The sequence below is a fragment of the Salmo salar genome, chromosome ssa22 (genome assembly GCF_905237065.1).
Source record: "Salmo salar chromosome ssa22, Ssal_v3.1, whole genome shotgun sequence".
Taxonomy (NCBI): Eukaryota; Metazoa; Chordata; class Actinopteri; order Salmoniformes; family Salmonidae; genus Salmo; species Salmo salar.
This window is the reverse complement of record NC_059463.1, coordinates 56,064,874-56,088,163: the sequence shown is the minus strand read 5'-3', so window position 1 is coordinate 56,088,163 and position 23,290 is coordinate 56,064,874. Positions and strand designations below refer to the sequence as shown.

Genomic DNA, 23,290 nt, shown 5'->3' with positions numbered 1-23,290 from the left:
TTGTTTTGATCTTTTTGGTTCATAAATAACATTTGGATAAAAATTGTATTGCACTAACATCTTTTTAAAACAGCTATTGTGCAAAACAAAATCTATAAATGTTGAGGCAATCATTAAAAATGTACAACGCTGTTACTTCACACAACTTCAACTTTCCGATTAGTGCAAATCTAGGTTTCTTGACACCTTTAAAGGTGAGAGAGAACACGATTCAACATAAAACTGTACATAAAATATCTTCCATATAACCAGTGTGGTTACGACATCTACTGTAAGTAACCTAGTTCTACTACTGGTTTAAGTCCCATGAACATTTACTGATAAGAAAGAAGGGAACAAAGAAGAGCAAGTTCCAGAGGCATCAAACTCAGGGGACGGACTATTTTCTACAAGCATGTTTCAGAGGCATCAAACTCGGGGGACGGATTATTTTCTACAAGCATGTTTCAGAGGCATCAAACTCAGGGGACGGACTATTTTCTACAAGCATGTTTCAGAGGTATCAAACTCAGGGGACAGACTATTTTCTAGAAGCATGTTTCAGAGGCATCAAACTCAGGGGATGGACTATTTTCTACAAGCATGTTTCAGAGGCATCAAACTCAGGGGACGGACTATTTTCTATAAGCATGTTTCAGGCATCAAACTCAGGGGACGGACTATTTTCTATAGGCATGTTTCAGAGGTATTAAACTCAGGAGACGGACTATTTTCTACAAGCATGTTTCAGAGGCATCAAACTCAGTGGATGGACTATTTTCTACAAGCATGTTTCAGAGGCATCAAACTCAGGGGGCAGACTATTTTCTACAAGCATGTTTCAGAGGCATCAAACTCAGGGGACGGACTATTTTCTAGAAGCATGTTTCAGTTATCAAACTCAGGGGACAGACTATTTTCTAGAAGCATGTTTCAGTTATCAAACTCAGGGGACAGACTATTTTCTAGAAGCATGTTTCAGAGGCATCAAACTCAGGGGACAGACTATCGTCTATCAATTTGTGGGATAAAATAAGACACGATCAATTCAAATAAGACTATATTGAATTTAGCCATTTGTGCATGAAACCTCTAGGCATGTTATTTAGATGGTACCTAAGCTACAGTATAACATCACAAATAAGACTTGGGATGCACATTGTCTAATACAGCTAACACAAGAACTTAGCATAACCAATTAGGCATTTAGAGACATTATATTCATTCCAGGAATCTCACAGAGAAATATATCACAGGGGAATGACAAAGCATTCAAATAAATAAAAAAACAAACAACTAATGCTTTCTCTGATTCCCTCCTAGCTCCAACCAACAAGTTAATTTTGCGGATGATAAATCGTATAGTTGATAAATTATGTAGAGCCCAGTGTTCCCAAGATGGATCATTAATGGTCTAACCAATACACAGCCATCACCAGGGACAGGAAACAGCAGCTGGGCTTTTTACAGCGTTCAGTCCCTCAGCCTCCTGTTTTTAGACACACACAAATGGACAGGCGAATGAACACACACACACACACACACACACACACACACACACACACACACACACACACACACACACTGGCATGCACACACTCACGTAGGTACAGACACAAGGAAGCAAGTACACTTGTACACACATACGCACTGACACACATGAACACATAGACCTAAACACACTTACACACACACACACACTCCCCCACTTCCCCCATTAACACTCCTCCACCTCCTACCGTTGCATTTGACAACTATGGTGATGGGTAAAGCGGTGATGTATCCAAAAGCCTTTGGCTGATATCACCAGGAGATGATGAGATGATGTCTGTGAAGTGTGTGTGTGTGTGTGTGTGTGTGTGTGTGTGTGTGTGTGTGTGTGTGTGTGTGTGTGTGTGTGTGTGTGTGTGTGTGTGTGAGATGATGAATACACAGCAGGAGGCAGCTGCTCTGCCCCCTTTCTCCCCACTTTAATAGTGAAGTTAATTAAACCAGGGGGTTGTTAATCTCATCAAAGACACTAACTATAGTGTCCCCAATGGCACCCTATTCCCTATAATAGTGCACTACCTCTGATCAGGGCCCATAGCCACCCACTGTAGGGAATAGGGTGCCATTTGGGACTTCTCCGCTAACTGTTTGATGAATAGTGTACTGATTTCTGCTCATAGCCCCAAAACCCACCGTTGAAACCCACTGTGACGATCAGCGTCTCTGACTATCAGCTTCTCTGACTATCAGCTTCTCTGATATCTAACATTGCATGGGGAGAAGAGGAATCTACGACGTGACGGAGGAAAAAGAGGAATGGATGAGAACTAGATGAGTGAGGGTGGGTCCAATCACCCAATGCATCAGGCCTAATCAATATCTAAGTATCTAAGACATCCTTTAACTGTTTTCATTAATGATATCCTCAGCCGTCGATCAATCCACACCACCATAATTTAGGTATAACGGATTTGATATTCAGTAGCCGCCAGGGAGGGAAAAGGCACCCACGGTCACAGCCGTGTCGACAGCCAAACAGATAACATTCATATGAAAGAGAGATGGACTGACTGACTGACTGACTTGGCATGTCTTTGTGATATGATTTGGTGAAGGACTGAAATGTAGAGAGGGAGGGTGGGATAGAGAGGCTGAAACATAGGGAGGGAGGGAGGGTGGGACAGAGAGGCTGAAATGTAGAGAGGGAGGGAGGGACAGAGAGGCTGAAACATAGGGAGGGAGGGAGGGACAGAGAGGCTGAAACATAGGGAGGGAGGGAGGGACAGAGAGGCTGAAACATAGGGAGGGAGGGAGGGTGGCGAGTTATTGGCACAGCTGATTCTTTCCACTGGAAAATGTGAGTGAAGGAGAGGAGAGGAAGAGAGGGACTCCGTTAGAGTGGTAGCTAGGCAGGCAGTCAGGCAGTCGGATGTTTATGAAAGACTAGTCACTCTCCAATCCAGCCCATTTGAAACTTTTAAACATTTATATCACTGTATTCTAGTGATGTTCAGCAGTAGAGTGATATTACTCTGTCCTGAAATACAACCTTTCTTGTTTTACTTTCCACTGTGGGAAACTGTGGATCATGGAAAATTATATCTAGGCTGTGTCGGGAAATATTCTGATGATGTCAATACTGAATAATCACAGAATGATAAAAACACCCTGTGACGGTAATTGAGGGCAATTTCAGAAAAAAATATGGTTTGTCATTAAAATCTAGTGATCTATTCTCACCCACACACACATACAGAGCTATACTATAGAGCTATACTACTGAGGAGCCAGAGAGAAAGAAAGAGATAGAGAGAGAGACAGAGATAGAGAGACAGAGATGAGGGAGACAGAGACAAGGGAGAGAGAGAGACAGAGAGAGAGAGACAGAGAGAAATGTAACTTGCTTTGGCAATGTAAACATGTTTCCCATGTCAATAAAGCTCTTCGAATTGAATTGAGAGAGAGACAGAGATGGAGAGAGACAGAGAGAGAGAGAGAAACAGAGAGTGAGGGAGAGAAAGAAATACAGAGACATAGAGAGAAAGAAAGAGAGAGAGAGAGAGACAGAATGAGAGACAGAGACAGAGATACTCCAGGCCCCCAGTTCACTCTAGTTTCTCTCCCCCTCAGGTAAATCAACAACATTTGCTTGCAGATACACTAATACATAGTTATTCACAAGGAGAACGAGGAGAAGCTGGCCTTAGTTCAACTCCTGTAGTGATGAAGAGAGAGACAAGGTGGAAGGAGATGCTGGCCTTAGTTCAACTCCTGTAGTGATGAAGAGAGAGACAAGGTGGAAGGAGAAGCTGGCCTTAGTTCAACTCCTGTAGTGATGAAGAGAGAGGCAAGGTGGAAGGAGAAGCTGGCCTTAGTTCAACTCCTGTAGTGATGAAGAGAGAGACACCGTGGAAGGAGAAGCTGGCCTTAGTTCAACTCCTGTAGTGATGAAGAGAGAGACACCGTGGAAGGAGAAGCTGGCCTTAGTTCAACTCCTGTAGTGACGAAGAGAGAGACAAGGTGGAAGGAGAAGGGAGAAAAAGAATAACGAGGAGGGAGAAAGAAAAGCTACTGAGTACATTGAAGACTTTAGAGCTTGAAGTCTGCAGAATAGCACACACACACAGAATAATAGTGGGTTATAAGTGGTCTGTGTCCTGTTCTCTGTTAGCTGGCCCTGTCACTGAGATTGTCCCAAATGGCACCCTATTCCCTATTTATTACACTAGTTTTGACCAGGGCTCATATGCTCTGGTCAAAGTAGTGCACTATATAGGGAATAGGGTGCCATTTGGGACACAAACACAGAGTGAACTAAGATGACTGGAGTAACTTAAACTCCCCTTCAGTGTACCCATCCTGTCAGACCCACAGACTAATGCTGCTTCGCCTCAGGAATGACTCACTGTCAGTGAAACTCTTTCTGTTCTGGTCTGTTGTGTTCTGTACAGTAAATAAAACACTTCTCTCTCTCTCTCTCAGAGACAGAAAGACAGAGAGAGAGAGTGTGTGTGTGTGTGTGTAAATACAATTCTTCTCTCTCAGAGTGGTTGCATCATCACAGTGTCAATACAGATTGACGAATAGCTATGGAGCAGATAAACAACAAATAAATAAAGAATTGAACCAAATATACTTTCCTTTGTGATGTAAGTGGAAGGAGGTGTACCACAACAACATCCAAGGATACACACACACACACACACACACACACACACACACACACACACACACACACACACACACACACACACACACACACACACACACACACACACACACACACACACACACACACACACACACACACACGTCACCCCATAACAAGTTACATATCACTAACTAGTGTCCTCTAGTGCAGGGGTCCAACAGGAGCTACCAGTAACACACTATGAGTAGCACGCTAAACAATTTTGAAAGTACACTGAACAAAAATGTAAAACGCAACATGCAACAATTTGTAATATTTTGCTGTTACAGTTCATATCAGGAAATCAATCAATTGAAATAAATGAATTAGGCCCTAATCAATGGATTTCAGATGACTGGGCAAGGGTGCAGCCATGGGTGGCCCTGGGAGGACATAGGCCCACCCACTTGGGAGCCAGGCCCACCCACATAGTGCACTACTTTCTTTGTACACTAATAGAACAGAAAGTAGTACACTAAGAAGCAAGGGAAGAGTTGACAACATAGTGTACAATAGAAAGTAGTGCACTAAGGACCAGTGAAAGAGTTACAGGGTAGAGGAGAAGATAAGAATGTTCCTATTTGAAAGCTGGAAAGAAATTAGTAACTTGAGATGGCACCCTAAAGAGTCACCAAGACTGCCTTGAACTACATGACACCAGTGGTAGGTACCCTGCTTAGTTGCTATGCAGAGGGGAATCAAAACCTAACAAATGAGAATGGATGGAAGAACGAAGGGAAGGAGGGAGGGACTCTGGATGGAATGATTTGGCTACATCTGACCAGAGAACTGAGAGACTCAAATCTTCAACCCAATTTTATCTTGGGTCCTTCATCCATCCTACTAATAGAAGTTTTCCGCTGCCACACTGCCAAGCCTAATTAGGTTTCAATGCGAGTCTTTGTGTGTCCGAATGGAGGGGTTTCAGGGAAACAGAGAGGAAAAGAGAAAAATAGAGTCCTGCTGCCTGGTTGCCATCGCTGGAGAGGAGGAGAGTAGAGCACCACCGGGGAAGTCTAGACAACAGGGATATCTTTCTCCATTTATCAGAGACAGGCTGATTTCACTGTAACAGATCGACTTGCCAGGACATTTAAGCGAACTGAACATGTTTCTTTCTTTCTGTATCTTTCTGAGTAGTTGAAAAGGAGATTCAGAAACAGTTTGTATCTAGTATTGTCGTAGGGCTGAAAACAACAAGAACCTCACAACAAAGTTAAATTCATTTGTATTCCTTGCAACCTAAAGAAGCACTGCAACAATTAAATATACTGAAGTACATTTATTTAACTAGGCAAGTAAGTTAAGAACAAATTCTTATTTACAATGACGGCCTAGGAACTGTAGGTTAACTGCCTTGTTCAGGGGCAGAACGACAGCTCGGGGATACAATCCAGCAACCTTTCGGTTACTGGCCCAATGCTCTAACCACTCGGCTACCTGCCGCCCCTTGACTTAGTAGCCTACATGTTCTCAGAATCATCTAGAGTTTTCTATAGAGCCTACATGTTCTTAGAACCATCTAGAGATTTCTATAGAGCATACAGTTGAAGTCGGAAGTTTACATACACCTTAGCCAAATACATTTAAACTCAGTTTTTCACAAATCCTAACATTTAATCCTAGTAAGAATTCCCTGTCTTAGGCCAGTTAGGATCACCACTTTATTTTAAGAATGTGAAATGTCAGAATAATAGTAGAGAGAACGATTTATTTCAGCTTGTATTTATTTCATCACATTCCCAGTGGGTCAGAAGTTTACACTCAATTAGTATTTGGTAGTGTAACGCCCTGGCCATAGAGAGGGGTTTTTGTTCTTTATTTTGGTTAGGCCAGGGTGTTACATTGGGTGGGCGTTCTATGTTCCTTTCTCTATGTTTTTGTATTTCTTTGTTTTGGGCCGTGTGTGGCTCCCAATCAGGCACAGCTGAAGCTCGTTGTTGCTGATTGGGAGTCACACATAAGAAGCATGTTTTTCCTTTGGGTTTTGTGGGTAATTGTTTCTGTTTTGAGTATTTTCCAAACAGGACTGTTTGCTGTCGTTTTTGTTCATTTTTGTAGTGTTCTCTTGTTTTTGAATTAAAATTCTAATGATGAACACATCCTCTGCTGCACCTTGGTCTAATTCTGACGACGGCCATTACAGGTAGCATTGCCTTTAAATTGTTTAACTTGGGTCAAACGTTTCGGGAGTTCCACAACCGCCATCCGGATCGCCCTGCGCCTCGTCCTACGGGTCGTCCTCGAGGCCGGTGTCGGCGCGCTGCGGGAGCCACACAGCGGTCTACTAGCTGCCACTGATCCTTTTTTCTTTTTCGTTTAGTCTTGTCTGTTTTGGTTGTGCACCTGTTCCTTGTTTGGGTTGATTAGTGTGGGTATTTATTTTCTCTCCACCCGCTTTGTGTCGTGCGGGTTTATTTTTGTTTCCCTGTTATTGTTGGGTGACGTTATTTTGTTAATCATTTTTCATTCATGTTATGTCCTTTGGATTTAGTTCTTTTGGTCATTTTTTGGACTGTGTATTTTTTGTCCGGTGCCTGTATGTTTTGATGGACTTAATTAAACTCTTGTTCTTGGAATTATCTTCTCTCCTGCGCCTGACTCCTACATACATCTTTCGTAGAGAGACGTTACAATACACAAGATGAGTAATGCCAGATATGTAAACATTAAAGTGACTAGTATTCCATTCCTTAAAGTGGCCAGTGATTCCTAGTCAATGCCTATAGGCAGCAGCCTGTAATGTGCTAGTGATGGCTGTTTAACAGTCTGATGGCCTTGAGATAGAAGCTGTTTTTCAGTCTCTCAGTCCCAGCTTTGATGCACCTGTACTGACCTCGCCTTCTGGATGATGGCAGGGTGAACAGGCAGTGGCTCAGGTGGTTGATGTCCTTGATGATCTTTTTGGCATTCCTGTGACATCGGGTGCTGTAGTTGTCCTGGAGGGCGGGTAGTTTGTCCCCGGTTATGCATTGGGCGGACTGCACCACCCTCTGGAGAGACTTGCGGTTGTGGGCGGAGCAGTTGCTGTACCAGTCAGTGATACAGCCCGACAGGATGCTTTCAAATGTGCATCTGTAAAAATGTTTGCGGTTTTTAGGTGACAAGCCAAATTTCTTTAGACTCCCGAGGTTGAAGAGGCTCTGTTGCGCCTTTTTCACCACACTGTCTGTGGGTGGTCCATTTCAGTTTGTCAATGATGTGTATGCCAAGGAACTTGAAGCTTTCCACCTTCTCCACTGCGGTCCCGTCGATGTAGATAGGGGTGTGCACCCTCTGCTGTTTCCTGTCCACGATCATCTCCTTTGTTTTGTTGACGTTGAGTGAGAGGTTGTTTTCCAGGCACCACACTACCAGAGCCCTCACCTCCTCCCTGTAGGCTGTCTCGTCATCGTTGGTAATCAAGCCTACTATTGGTGTCATCTGCAAACCTGATGATTGAGTTGGAGGCGTGCTTGGCCACGCAGTCATGGGTGAACAGGGAGTACAGGAGGGGGCTGAGCACGCACCCTTGTGGGGCCCCAGTGTTGAGGATCAGCAGAGTGGAGATGATGTTCCCTAGAGACTTCTATAGAGCCTACATGTCCTTAGAATCATCTAGACTTCTATAGAGCCTCCATGTCCTTAGAATCATTTAGAATTCTATAGAGCCTACATGTGTCACGTTCGTTGAAATGATCGGACCAAAGCGCAGCGTGAGTAGCGTCCCACATAATTTGTTAGAAAGTGAAACTTTAGAAAAATACAAAAGAAATAAAGAATAAATGAACCGTGACTACAAAGCAACTACACAAACAATATCCCACAACCCACAAGTAAAAAACAAGCTACTTAACTTCTTGGGGCTATGTGGGACGCTAGCGTGCCACCCGTGGTGCACCCTATCAACAGCAGGTGCATTTCAAGAGCGGCAAATTTGAAACCAAATAAATGTCAAAATTCAAATTTTTCAAACATACAACTATCTTACACCCTTTGAAAGATAAACATCTCCTTAATCTAACCACGTTGTCCGATTTCAAAAATGTTTTACGGCGAAAGCATAAAGTTAGATTATGTTAGGAGAGTACATTGACAATAGCTGTGTGTAATGTTTTGTCAATTCAAAGACAGGCGTCACCAAAACCATAAAACCAGCTAAAATGATGCACTAACCTTTTACAATCTCCATCAGATGACACTCCTAGGACATTATCTTAGACAATGCATGCATTTTTAGTTCTATCAAGTTCATATTTATATCCAAAAACAGCGTTTTACTATGGCATTGATGTTGAGGAAATCGTTTCCCTCCAATAACCGGCAGTCAAGTCAGCACCACAAATTAAATAATTAAAATTAGAAAACATTGGTAAAATATTATATTGTCATTTAAAGAATTATAGATTTACATCTCTTGAACGCAATCAACTTGCCAGATTTAAAAATAACCTTACTGGGAAATCACACTTTGCAATAATCTGAGCACTGCGCCCAGAAAAATATGCTTTGCTATACAGACAAACGGCCATGTTGGAGAGATCTAAAATCGAAAATACTATGTAAATAATCCATTACCTTTGATTCTCTTCATCAGATGTCACTTCCAGGAATCCCAGGTCCATAACGAATGTAGTTTTGTTCAAAAAAGCTCATCATTTATATCCAAAAAGCTCCGTGTTGTTAGCACATGATCTAAGCCAGCCGGACTTCTCGTCATGAACGAGGGGAAAAAATATATTTACGTTCGTTCAAACATGTCAAACGTTGTATAGCATAAATCATTAGTGCCTTTTTTAACCAGAACATGAATAATATTCAAGGTGGACGAATGCATTCTCTTTTATAACGTATTGGAACGAGGGTACCCAACATGAACTCGCGCGCCAGAGTCTAATCGGCCATCACCGTTCCATGGCTCTTGTTCGGTCAGATCTCACAGTAAAAGACTCAAAACACTTTGTAAAGGCTGGTGACATCTAGTGGAAGCAATAGGAAGTGCCAAAACATTAATCAACCCCTGTGTGTTTCAATGGCATAGGCTTAAAGGTAATTCAACACATCAGGTATCCACTTCCTGTCAGAAAATGTCTCAGGGTTTTGCCTGCCAAATGAGTTCTGTTATACTCACAGACACCATTCAAACAGTTTTAGAAACTTTAGAGTGTTTTCTATCCATATATAATAAGTATATGCATATTCTAGTTACTGGGTAGGATTAGTAACCAGATTAAATCGGGTACGTTTTTTTATCCAGCCGTGAAAATACTGCCCCCTAGTCCCAACAGGTTAAGTATGATCCCCAATTAGAGACAACGATTACCAGCTGCCTCTAATTGGGAATCATACACAATCACCAACATAGAAAAACAAACCTAGAACCCCACATAGAAATAATAAACTAGACTAGCTAAACCCCCAGTCACGCCCTGACCTACTCTAACATAGAAAATAAGAGCTTTCCATGGTCAGGACGTGACAGTACCCCCAAAAGGTGCGTACTCCGACCACAAAATCTGAAACAAAAAAGGGAGAATCATGGGGGGGGGGGGGGGGTGTCTAGTGTCGGCTCTGGTGCAGGACGAAGAACCCTCTCATCCTGCGAATTCACCAGCATCGGTAGAGGCTTTGGACTGCCGACCGTCGCTGGAGACTCTGGACTGCAGACCGTCGCTGGAGACCCTGGACTGCAGACCGTTGCAGGAGACCCTGGACTGCAGACCGTGCCAGAGACCCTGGACTGCAAACTGTCGCCGGAGACCCTGGACTACGGATCGTCCCCGGAGGCTCTGGACTGGGAACTGTCGCCGGAAGCTCTGGACTGTGTACTGTCGCCGGAAGCTCTGGACTGTGAAGGCGCACTGGAGGCCTGGTGCGTGGAGCCGGGACAGGTGGCCCCAGACTGGTGACACGCACCTCAGGGCGAGTACGGGGAGCAGGCACAGGACGCACCTGACTGAGGACACGCACTTCAGGAAGAGTGCGAGGAGGAGGCACAAGATGTACTGGACTGGGAATGCACACTGCAGGCCTAGTGCGTGGAGCCGGCGCAAGTGGCGCCAGACTGGTGACGCACTTCAGGGCGAGTGCGGAGAGCAGGCACAGGACGCACTGGGCTGTGGAGGCGCACTGGAGACCAGGTGCACACTGCAGGCCTAGTGCGTGGAACCAGCACAGGTGGCGCCAGACTGGAGACACGCACCTCAGGGCGAGTGCGAGGAACAGGCACAGGACGTACCTGACTAAGGACACTCACTTCAGGAAGAGTGCGAGGAGGAGGCAAAGGACGTACTGGACTGGGAATGCGCACTGGAGGCCTTGTGCGTTGACCTGGCTCAGGAGGCGCCAAACTGGTGACACGCACTTCAAGGAGAGTGCGAGGAGCAGGCACAGGACGTATTGGGCTGTGGAGGCGCACTGGAGGTCTGGAACGTAAAGCTGGCACTACCCGTCCTGGCTGGATGCTCACTTTAGCCCGGCAAGTGCAGGGCGCTGGCACAGGACGCACTGGGCTGTGAATGCGCACTGGAGATACCATGCGTATCACCACAAAACATGGTGCCTGACAGGTCACACGCTCGCCACGGTGAGTATGGAGAGTTGGCACAGGACGTACTGGGCTGTGAAGGCGCACTGGAGACCAGGTGCGTATAGCCGGCCTTCTTTGTACCGGAACTTTAACACACTTCTCGAGACAAGTACGGGGAGCTGACTCAGGTGGCATCTGACGGCTAACATGCTCCTCAGGGAAAATGCCGTACATACTACGCCAAACCAACAGCTCTCTCTCATCACCCCCCTCAACTGTCTCACAATACTCCTCGCTCAGTCTCTCCCAATATTCCTCTTCGCTCTCAAACTTGCCCCTCGGCTTCGCCGACCAACCCGTGTGCCCAAAAAATTGGGGGCTGTGTTTCGGGCTGTCTTCATAGTCGCGAACCCCGGCGTCGCAGATTCACCTCCCTCGCTGCTTCCATGGCAGGCTTTTGTCTCCTGCCATTATTTCCTCCCACGTCCAGGATGTCCTCCACTCCTGGCTTTCCTCCCAAGTCCAGGACTCCTTCACCTGGTCACGCTGCTTAGTCCTGGTATGGTGGGATATTCTGTCACGTTCGTTGAAATGATCGGACCAAAGCACAGCGTAAGTAGCGTTGCACATAATTTATTAGAAAGTGAAACTTTAGAAAAATACGAAGCAAATAAAGAATAAACGAACCGTGACTACAAAGCAACTACACATAAGCAATATCCCACAACCCACAAGTGAACAACAAGCTACTTAATAGACGTTCCGCTAGCGGAACACCACTCCAATATCCAATGATAGGGCGTGGCGCGAAATACAAACTCCTCGAAAATCCGAAAACTTCAATTTTTCAAACATATGACTATTTTACACCATTTTAAAGACAAGACTCTCCTTTATCTAACCACACTGTCCGATTTCAAAAATGCTTTACAACGAAAGCAAAACATTAGATTATGTCAGGAGAGTACCCAGTCAGAAATAATCAGACACCCATTTTTCAAGCTAGCATATAATGTCACAAAAACCAAAACCACAGCTAAATGCAGCACTAACCTTTGATGATCTTCATCCGATGACACTCCTAGGACATTATGTTATACAATACATGCATGTTTTGTTCAATCAAGTTCATATTTATATCAAAAACCAGCTTTTTACATTATGCATGTGACGTTCAGAACTAGCATTCCCACCGAACACTTCCGGTGAATTTACTAAATTACTCACGATAAACGTTCACAAAAAACATAACAATTATTTTAAGAATTATAGATACAAACTCCTTTATGCAATCGCGGTGTCCGATTTTAAAATAGCCTTTCGGTGAAAGCACACTTTGCAATATTCTGAGTAGATAGCCCGGCCATCACAGGCTAGCTAATTTGACACCCAACGCCAAGTTTGGTAGTCTCACCAAACTCGAAGATTTACTATAAGAAAAATTGGATTCTCTTTGCTGTTCTTCGTCAGAATGCACTCCCAGGACTTCTTCTTCAACAACAAATGTTGGTTTGGTTCCAAATAATCCATAGTTATATCCAAATAGCGGCGTTTTGTTCATGCGTTCAAGACACTATCCGAAGGGTAACGAAGGGTGACGCGCCGACGCGTTTCGTGACAAAACATTTCAAAATATTCCATTACCGTACTTCAAAGCATGTCAAACGCTGTTTAAAATCATTTTTTATGCGATTTTTCTCGTAAAATAGCGATAATATTCCGACCGGGAGTCGTTGTTGTCGTTCAAAGACTGAAAATGTAAAATGGCCTCTTCACGTGCACGCGCGCGCCCGTCTCATTGTTCTCAGATCGACCACTATCCAAATGCGCTACTGTTTTTCAGCTAGAGACTGCAGAGTCATCATTCAACGTTCTGGTGCCTTCTGAGAGCCTATGGGAGCCTTAGAAAGTGTCACGTTACAGCAGAGATCCTCTGTTTTGGATAGAGATGACAAAGAAGGCCAAGAAATGGTCAGACAGGGTACTTCCTGTACAGAATCTTCTCAGGTTTTGGCCTGCCATTTGAGTTCTGTTATACTCACAGACACCATTCAAACAGTTTTAGAAACTTTGGAGTGTTTTCTATCCATAGATAATAAGTATATGCATATTCTAGTTTCTGGGCAGGAGTAATAACCAGATTAAATCGGGTACGTTTTTTTATCCGGCCGTGAAAATACTGCCCCCTATCCATAACAAGTTAAGTATGATCCCCAATTAGAGACAATGATTACCAGCTGCCTCTAATTGGGAATCATACACAATCACCAACATAGAAAAACAAACATAGAACCCCACATAGAAATAATAAACTAGACTAGCTAAACCCCCAGTCACGCCCTGACCTACTCTAACATAGAAAATAAGAGCTTTCCATGGTCAGGACGTGACAACATGTCCTTAGAATCATCTAAAGACTTCTATAGAGCCTACATGTCCTTTGAATCATCTAGACCTCTATAGAGCCTACATGTTCTTAGAATCATCTAGAGACTTTTATAGAGCCTACATGTTCTTAGAATCATCTAGAGACTTCTATAGAGCCTACATGTTCTTAGAATCATCTAGAGACTTCTATAGAGCCTCCATGTTCTTAGAATCATCTAGAGACTTCTATAGAGCCTACATGTTCTTAGAATCATCTAGAGACTTTTATAGAGCCTACATGGCCGTAGAATCAGCTAGACTTCTATAGAGCCTCCATGTCCTTAGAATCATCTAGAGACTTCTATAGAGCCTCCATGTTCTTAGAATCATCTAGAGACTTCTATAGAGCCAACATGTCCTTAGAAGGAGATCACATTTTATGACCAATTTATGTGGAAATCCAGGTAATTCCAAAGGGTTCACATACTTTTTCTTGCCACTGTACTACCATACCCCGTCCAAATGCACTTAAATATTTTGTCTTGCCCATTCACCATATGAATGGCACACATACACAATCCATATCTGAACTGTCTCATGGATAAAAAATCCTTCTTTAACCTGTCTCCTCCCCTTCATCTACACTGAGGGATCATAGCCTTCACCTGGATTCACCTGGTCAGTCTATGTCGTGGAAAGAGCAGGTGTTCTTAATGTTTTGTATACTCAGTGTAGATATGACATGTTTAAATCAAATACTTGTGTTTATCACACGCAAGCAAGCAAGAATGTGTACACACACACTCTATCATGGATCTTTGATTTGACACCCTAAAAATAATTAGACTACCATTAGACTACCACAACCTAGATCTGACATCTGCTTGACATTGGCTTTACTCTTCAGCATTAGACTACCATTAGACCAACCACAACCTAGATCTGACATCTGCTTGACGTTGGCTTTACTCTTCAGCATTAGACTACCATTAGACCAACCACAACCTAGATCTGACATCTGCTTGACGTTGGCTTTACTCTACAGCATTAGACTACCATTAGACCAACCATAACCTAGATCTGACATCTGCTTGATGTGAGAAATAATCACTTTCTAGAGTAAATATTGTGGAGGAAATGAACGGCTGTACCCCGCCCTGTGTATGTGTGTGTGTGTGTGTGTGTGTGTGTGTGTGTGTGTGTGTGTGTGTGTGTGTGTGTGTGTGTGTGTGTCTCTTCAAAAAGTGCTTAGTGTTAACATTCTTTTAGCCCAGCTGTCAGGGTCGATTTTCCCATATGCACAAAGGGCTCAAGGTTTGGTGTTTGGTACTAGGGCCTTTAACATGCGTTTGACAGGGCAGAAAGGATCCTGTGGACATAAGACTACACCCACAGCCTGGGAGACTCAGATAACTATCATGGGACTAGTCAACACAATGCTGGAATAAGTGCTGGGTTCATGCATTTCAAACAGTTGGCATGTTTCACAATCAACCCCCGACCGGTTTAGACCAGTTTCCGTGGCTGGGACCAGTGTATGTGGCCCTCGTGGAAAGACATGGACAGATAAATAGTTACCTAGTTAGTGCCTACAAGCTATGTCCTTACTACAGGAATGTTTCTCACATGTTCAAAATGGGCAAAAATGGCATAGAATTACATTTTAGAATTGAACAGGCCCCTACCCCACCACACACACACACACACACACACACACACACACACACACACACACACACACACACACACACACACACACACACACACACACACACACACACACACACACGCTCTGCTCACCTTAGTGTTGTTGGTGTAGTCCGTCTTCACCGGGACCTTCATCTGAAACACCCGGCCCACCACAGCAGACGAGTCAGGGAATCCTGACACTTCCCCTGCTCCTACTTCAGCCTGATAGACTGTAGCCGCCACCGGCTCCAAGGCCTCCACAGCTGCCTCCACCTCCTGGAAGTCTGAGAGTATGGAGGAGTGCATGGAGGCCTCCAGCTCCCCGGGTCCATCCAGCAGCATGTCCCCCAGCACCTCCACCTGTCCCTGGACCATGGCTACCAGGAGAGTCAGTAGCAGTACCACACTGGTTCTCCTCCCCAGGCCAGGCATCCTCGCTCTAGCCTCCTCCACCGGTCGACATTCTCCTCTCTGTTTATTGCACATTCTTTGTCTTTTGTTAACTCTCTCTCTCTCTCTCTCTCTCTCACAAAGGAGGAAGCCCACTGGAGAGGACAAGCATGCACCCCCAACCCCACACCGATGGACAAAGCTGATCTTCCCCGAGCCAACCTCTGCTTTTCTTTTCAATAGGGTCTCTCTCTCTCTGAGTCCCCTCTCCTTTTGTATAGTGTTTTTCTCCTTTTCTTTTCTCCTCTACTTTCCTCCTGTTTCCCCTGTTCTTTTGTCAGAGCCACTTCAGTAGTTTGTAGATCCCATTGTCAAGTCAGCCTTTGAGACCTGTAGAAAGAGAAGAAATAGGGATTCATTAGGACATGCTTTAAATACCAGCTTTCTTAAAACTGCTCGACTGTTCAATATTTAGAATCATCAACTTAAAAACGTCGTAATTCTCTCTCTCAAGTTAGATTAACTCTCTTTAGTCTACACAAATCTCAATGTCAATAACATTCCAGGCAACGATGTGCAAGCTTCTGTATCGTCAGTGCACAGGTGTGTAACAACATAATCATATTAACATTCAAATGGAAAGAAACGACTTTCAACTCAAGGAGGAGGGGAAGAGGGGAGAGGAGGAGGAGAGGAAGAGAAGAGGGTAAGAGGGGAGGATGAGGACACAAAAAAGCATTCCACTCTCTCTCTCTTTCTACCCCCCAATCTTGGTCTCGCTCTCCCCCTCTCTCTCTCCATATCGCTATCTATCTATCTATCTATCTATCTATCTATCTATCTATCTATCTATCTATCTATCTATCTATCTATCTATCTATCTATCTATCTATCTATCTATCTATCTATCTATCTATCTATCTATCTATCTATCTATCTATCTATCTATCTATCTATCTATCTATCTATCTATCTATCTATCTATCTATCTATCTATCTATCTATCTATCTATCTATCTATCTATCTATCAATCTCGTACTCTTTTTCCTCACCATCTCTCTCTCTCCCCCTTTCTCTCTTTGAATTCCCCAAACCGTAACTGCCAGAACAGCCTTATCATCCACTCTGCAGGGAGCAGCCACTCCTAAGGCAGCAAGGCCCGGGGCCCTGCTCCCTCCGACTGACTAGTGAGACGGGGTCAGGCCACAATAGTAGCCCAGCTGAACTGGAGCCTTTCTTGGGAGTGCCGAGATGAATGCATGCATCCTCCATTGTCTGGGACCCGGCTGGTAAGCTGAACTCACAGTTGTTATTCATACAAGTCTTTTCATGGCAGAAGAGAGACAGAGAGAAAGAGCTACAGAGAGGAGGAGAGGCTGTGTAAAGAAGGCTAGAGGGTGTGTGTGTCTGTGTGTAGGGGAGGGGAGGCAGCTGCACATCTGTATATAATACAGTTACTGATTTCCCTGGAAAGGGGGAGAGAGAGAGAGAGAGAGACAGAGAGGGAGAGAGAGAGAGAGAAACCTGGAGAAGAGTCCCCTAAGCAAGCTGGTTCTGGGGGCTCTGTTCACAAACACAAACAGACCCCACTGAGCTCCAGGACAGCAACACAATTAGACCCAACCAAATCATGAGAAAACAAAAAGATAATTATTTGACACATTGGAAAGAATTAACAAAAAAACAGAGCAAACTAGAATGCTATTTGGCCCTAAATAGAGAGTACACAGTGGCACCTGACCACTGTGACTGACCAAAACTTTAGGAAAGCTTTGACTATGTGTCGACTCAGTAGGCATAGCCTTGCTATTGAGAAAGGCCACCAAAGGCAGACCTGGCTCTCAAGAGAAGACAGGCTATGTGCACACTGCCCACAAAATGAGGTGGAAACTGAGCTGCACTTCCTAACCTCCTCCCAAATGTATGACCATATTAGAGACACATATTTCCCACAGATTCCACAGAGAATTTGAAAACAAATCAAACATTGATAAACTCCCATAGCTGTTAGGCGAAATAACGCAGCGTGCAATCACTTCGCTTCAGCACTTGGTGGTTCCATTCGGTGAGCTTGTGTGGCCTACCACTTCGTGGCTGAGCCTTATTGCTCCTAAACGTTTCCACTTCACAATAACAGCACTTACTGTTGACCGGGGAAACTCTAGCAGGGCAGATATCTGACGAAGAGGAAGTGAGAGGGGAGGGTGGGAGAGGGGTAGGGAGGGAGGGAGGGATGAGGTGGAGAGGGAGGGAGAGGCGGAGAAGGAAAGGAGAAAAAAGGTGGAGAGGAGATAGAGGGAACAATAGGAGAGGAGAAAGGAGAGAGGTTAGAGAGAGGGACAGATGCTCTAGGGGGCTGATCACTCCCCAGAGGAGAGGAGAAAGGAGAGAGGTTAGAGAGAGGGACAGATGCTCTAGGGGGTTGATCACTCCCCAGAGGAGAGGAGACAGTGATTCAGGCTAAACCTAACTGGAGTCCTTTCTAAACAACACTAGAACACCATGTTGTTTCATAGTCACCAGTTTACTGCATGTAGCCACGTTTTCTAAGCTAATCAACGGACTGCAAATATTACATTTTACATCAGGTCAAAAACAGTGCAGACCTCAAGAAAATACCAGCACAATTTTTTTATTTATTTTGGGCAGAAAGTGATAAATACTACTAATGAATAATAATACCTATTATCAAAGAAAACAACCAAACAGAAGTAGCCTCTTCTGTCGCTGAAAAATACAAGATGGCTGCAGTGAAAACTTTTGCCCCCCATTATTGAGGTAGAACATATGCTTTGAAGTTGGAACTATACAGCATTCCACAATCAGAATCCCTGGCTGACCCTTATCACCTGTCATTGTTGACTGACAAGCAGGCTACAGTGGTCATGAAGGTACAAACCATTTCTCCTCATTCAGAAAGTCCATCCAGTATTCAGCCTGATGGAACAGAGACTTCAAATTCGCATCCCAAATCACACTCTACTCCCGATATAGTGCACTACTTTTGACAAGGGCCCTATAGGGAAGTAGGGCTCTGGTTAGAAGTAGTGCACTATAGAGTGAGCCATTTGGGACGCAAACCAGAACGGTTCTCCTCTCCGGTAGACTGGCCGATAGATAAAGACTTCCTTTCAGCACTCGGAGAAGTGAGGAGGGCTATTCAGAGGGTAAAAGGTCCGTCATCACATCGCTGCACTCCTCTCTTGATCAGCCGACCCGTCACCGAGGCACAAGGAGACATCCCTGAGACCGTGTCGTCTAAGATCGTCAAGAAAAGGCCCAGTCAGTCCGTCAGAGAGGCATCGATGATCACCCTCCTCCTCAAAACGTTCAACATTTTTCAAAGGCTGCATCCGAATTGGTAACTGTATTCCCTTTGGGTGGCAGGTAGCCTAGTGGTTAGAGCATTGATCTGCTGGATCAAATCCCTGAGCTGACAAAGTAAAAATCTGTCGTTCTGCCCCTGAACAAGGCAATTTATCCACTGTTTCCCCACTAAGCTGTCATTGTAAATACGATTTTTTTTTCTGAACTGAATTGCCTAGTTACATTAAGGTACACTTCCTGAGTCCTATAAGGCCTGGTTAAGTAGTGTAATACACTAAACAGGTTCAGCCAAAGGCCTGAGCCTGAGCTGGAAACATATTGTAGCGCTGGCCTGTGCAGGGGCATTTAGTTCCTGCTTCACTTAAGTTTGTTGATTTAAATTTGTTTATCAGGGCTAATCTTCCTGCCATCCTATGTATAGGTTTCCGCTCCATACAGAGATCCTAGAGGGTTATCAACAGTGTTACCCCAACAAGATCATCATATAGAGGGCCTTGGTCCAGCCGATATAACAGTATCAACACAGCCTTGGTCCAGCCTATATAACAGTATGAATACAGCCTCGGTCCAGCCTATATAACAGTATGAACACAGCCTTGGTCCAGCCGATATAACAGTATCAACACAGCCTTGGTACAGCCTATATAACAGTATCAACACAGCCTTGGTCCAGCCTATATAACAGTATCAACACAGCCTTGGTCCAGCCGATATAACAGTATCAACACAGCCTTGGTCCAGCCTATATAACAGTATGAATACAGCCTCGGTCCAGCCTATATAACAGTATGAACACAGCCTTGGTCCAGCCGATATAACAGTATCAACACAGCCTTGGTACAGCCTATATAACAGTATCAACACAGCCTTGGTCCAGCCTATATAACAGTATAAACACAGCCTTGGTCCAGCCTATATAACAGTATGAACACAGCCTTGGTCCAGCCGATATAACAGTATCAACACAGCCTTGGTACAGCCTATATAACAGTATCAACACAGCCTTGGTCCAGCCTATATAACAGTATCAACACAGCCTTGGTCCAGCCGATATAACAGTATCAACACAGCCTTGGACCAGCCGATAAAACAGTATCAACACAGCCTTGATCCAGCCTATATAACAGTATGAACACAGCCTTGGTCCAGCCGATATAACAGTATCAACACAGCCTTGGTACAGCCTATATAACAGTATCAACACAGCCTTGGTCCAGCCTATATAACAGTATGAACACAGCCTCGGTCCAGCCTATATAACAGTATGAACACAGCCTTGGTCCAGCCTATATAACAGTATGAACACAGCCTTGGTCCAGCCTATATAACAGTATGAACACAGCCTTGGTCCAGCCTATACAACAGTATGAACACAGCCTTGGTCCAGCCTATATAACAGTATGAACACAGCCTTGGTCCAGCGTATATAACAGTATGAACACAGCCTTGGTCCAGCCTATATAACAGTATGAACACAGCCTTGGTCCAGCCTATATAACAGTATGAACACAGCCTTGGTCCAGCCTATATAACAGTATGAACACAACGTTGGTCCAGCCTATATAACAGTATGAACACAGCCTTGGTCCAGCCTATATAACAGTATGAACACAGCCTTGGTCCAGCCTATATAACAGTATGAACACAGCCTTGGTCCAGCCTATATAACAGTATGAACACAACGTTGGTCCAGCCTATATAACAGTATGAACACAACGTTGGTCCAGCCTATATAACAGTATCAACACAGCCTTGGTCCAGCCTATATAACAGTATGAACACAGCCTTGGTCCAGCCTATATAACAGTATGAACACAGCCTTGGTCCAGCCTATATAACAGTATGAACACAGCCTAGGTCCAGCCTATATAACAGTATGAACACAGCCTCGGTCCAGCCTATACAACAGTATGAACACAGCCTTGGTCCAGCCTATATAACAGTATAAACACAGCCTTGGTCCAGCCTATATAACAGTATGAACACAGCCTTGGTCCAGCCTATATAACAGTATTAACACAGCCTTGGTCCAGCCTATATAACAGTATGAACACAGCCTTGGTCCAGCCTATATAACAGTATCAACACAGCCTTGGTCCAGCGTATATAACAGTATGAACACAGCCTTGGTCCAGCCTATTTAACAGTATAAACACAGCCTTGGTCCAGCCTATATAACTGTATGAACACAGCCTTGGTCCAGCCTATATAACAGTATGAACACAGCCTCGGTCCAGCCTATATAACAGTATGAACACAGCCTTGATCCAGCCTATATAACAGTATCAACACAGCCTTGGTCCAGCCTATATAACAGTATGAACACAGCCTTGGTCCAGCCTATATAACAGTATGAACACAGCCTTGGTCCAGCCTATATAACAGTATGAACACAGCCTTGGTCCAGCCTATATAACAGTATCAACACAGCCTTGGTCCAGCCTATATAACAGTATGAACACAGCCTTGGTCCAGCCTATATAACAATATGAACACAGCCTTAGTCCAGCCTATATAACAGTATGAACACAGCCTTGGTCCAGCCTATATAACAGTATGAACACAGCCTTGGTCCAGCCTATACAACAGTATGAACACAGCCTTGGTCCAGCCTATATAACAGTATGAACACAGCCTTGGTCCAGCCTATACAACAGTATGAACACAGCCTTGGTCCAGCCTATATAACAGTATCAACACAGCCTTGGTCCAGCCTATATAACAGTATCAACACAGACTTGGTCCAGCCTATATAACAGTATGAACACAGCCTTGGTCCAGCGTATATAACAGTATGAACACAGCCTTGGTCCAGCCTATATAACAGTATAAACACAGCCTTGGTCCAGCGTATATAACAGTATGAACACAGCCTTGGTCCAGCCTATATAACAGTATCAACACAGCCTTGGTCCAGCCTATATAACAGTATGAACACAGCCTTGGTCCAGCCTATATAACAGTATGAACACAGCCTTGGTCCAGCCTATATAACAGTATGAACACAGCCTTGGTCCAGCCTATATAACAGTATGAACACAGCCTTGGTCCAGCCTATATAACAGTATGAACACAGCCTTGGTCCAGCCTATATAACAGTATGAACACAGCCTTGGTCCAGCCTATATAACAGTATAAACACAGCCTTGGTCCAGCCTATATAACAGTATGAACACAGCCTTGGTCCAGCCTATATAACAGTATCAACACAGCCTCGGTCCAGCCTATATAACAGTATGAACACAGCCTTGGTCCAGCCTATTTAACAGTATAAACACAGCCTTGGTCCAGCCTATATAACAGTATGAACACAGCCTTGGTCCAGCCTATATAACAGTATGAACACAGCCTCGGTCCAGCCTATATAACAGTATGAACACAGCCTTGATCCAGCCTATATAACAGTATAAACACAGCCTTGGTCCAGCGTATATAAGAGTGTAATAAGGAGGCAACAAAATAAAACAGTCTTTGGTGGAGTTGATGAGATTAAAGTACTGTAACTCCTGCTCTAAATTCCTTTTCTCAGGTTACTTCAGACTTCACATCTCCTCTATCCTAGATTAACACCCATTTTCATTGCTTGAATGAATTTGTGTGTAAAACCGAATAAAACAGGACAGAGCCAAGCCATCCTCAGTTGGTGGCATAATGCAGTACTTCAATGCAGAGTTGCTGCAGCCCGAAGACAGAATGTAGACTTGTGAAAAACAGAACCCTTAAAGGGACAGTTTTATCCTAAAACCAAAGTTTGTCAGATAATTTTCAAACTTCAATAGTGACAAATGTTTTAGTTAAGATAAGCCCACGTCCCATGCCACTTGTGGTGCAGATCCATCCAGCTGTGTTCTGGATCCTCTATCCAAAATCCATAGACAACTATCAGCCTACTTCCTTCCCATAACACTAACCAAACTGTTACTGTGAATGGTATGAAGTTGGTGGGGGGGGGGGCAGACAGTCTAAGGTAATACACTGCTCAAAAAAATAAAGGGAACACTTAAACAACACAATGTAAATCCAAGTCAATCACACTTCTGTGAAATGAAACTGTTCACTTAGGAAGCAACACTGATTGACAATAAATTTCACATGCTGCTGTGCAAATGGAATAGACAACAGGTGGAAATTATGGGCAATAAAAAAGACACCCCCAATAAAGGAGTGGTTCTGCAGGTGGTAACCACAGACCACTTCTCAGTTCCTATGCTTCCTGGCTGATGTTTTGGTCATTTTTGAATGCTGGCGGTGCTTTCACTCTAGTGGTAGCATGAGACGGAGTCTACAACCAACACAAGTGGCTCAGGTAGTGCAGCTCATCCAGGATGGCACATCAATGCGAGCTGTG

The 23,290-nt window shown here is 44.2% G+C and overlaps 1 protein-coding gene across 2 annotated transcripts in view; it reads right to left on the bottom strand.

The window, feature by feature from the left end:
- dag1 (dystroglycan 1) overlaps positions 1-23,290 on the bottom strand; it is a 71,472-nt gene that overhangs the window by 6,981 nt on the left and 41,201 nt on the right. For both annotated transcript variants that reach the window (XM_014168312.2, XM_014168313.2), the window contains exon 2: positions 15,336-16,004. In XM_014168312.2, the coding sequence (XP_014023787.1) occupies positions 15,336-15,710 (375 nt within the window). In that variant the 5' untranslated portion in view covers positions 15,711-16,004. The remainder of the gene's footprint in view (positions 1-15,335; positions 16,005-23,290) is intronic.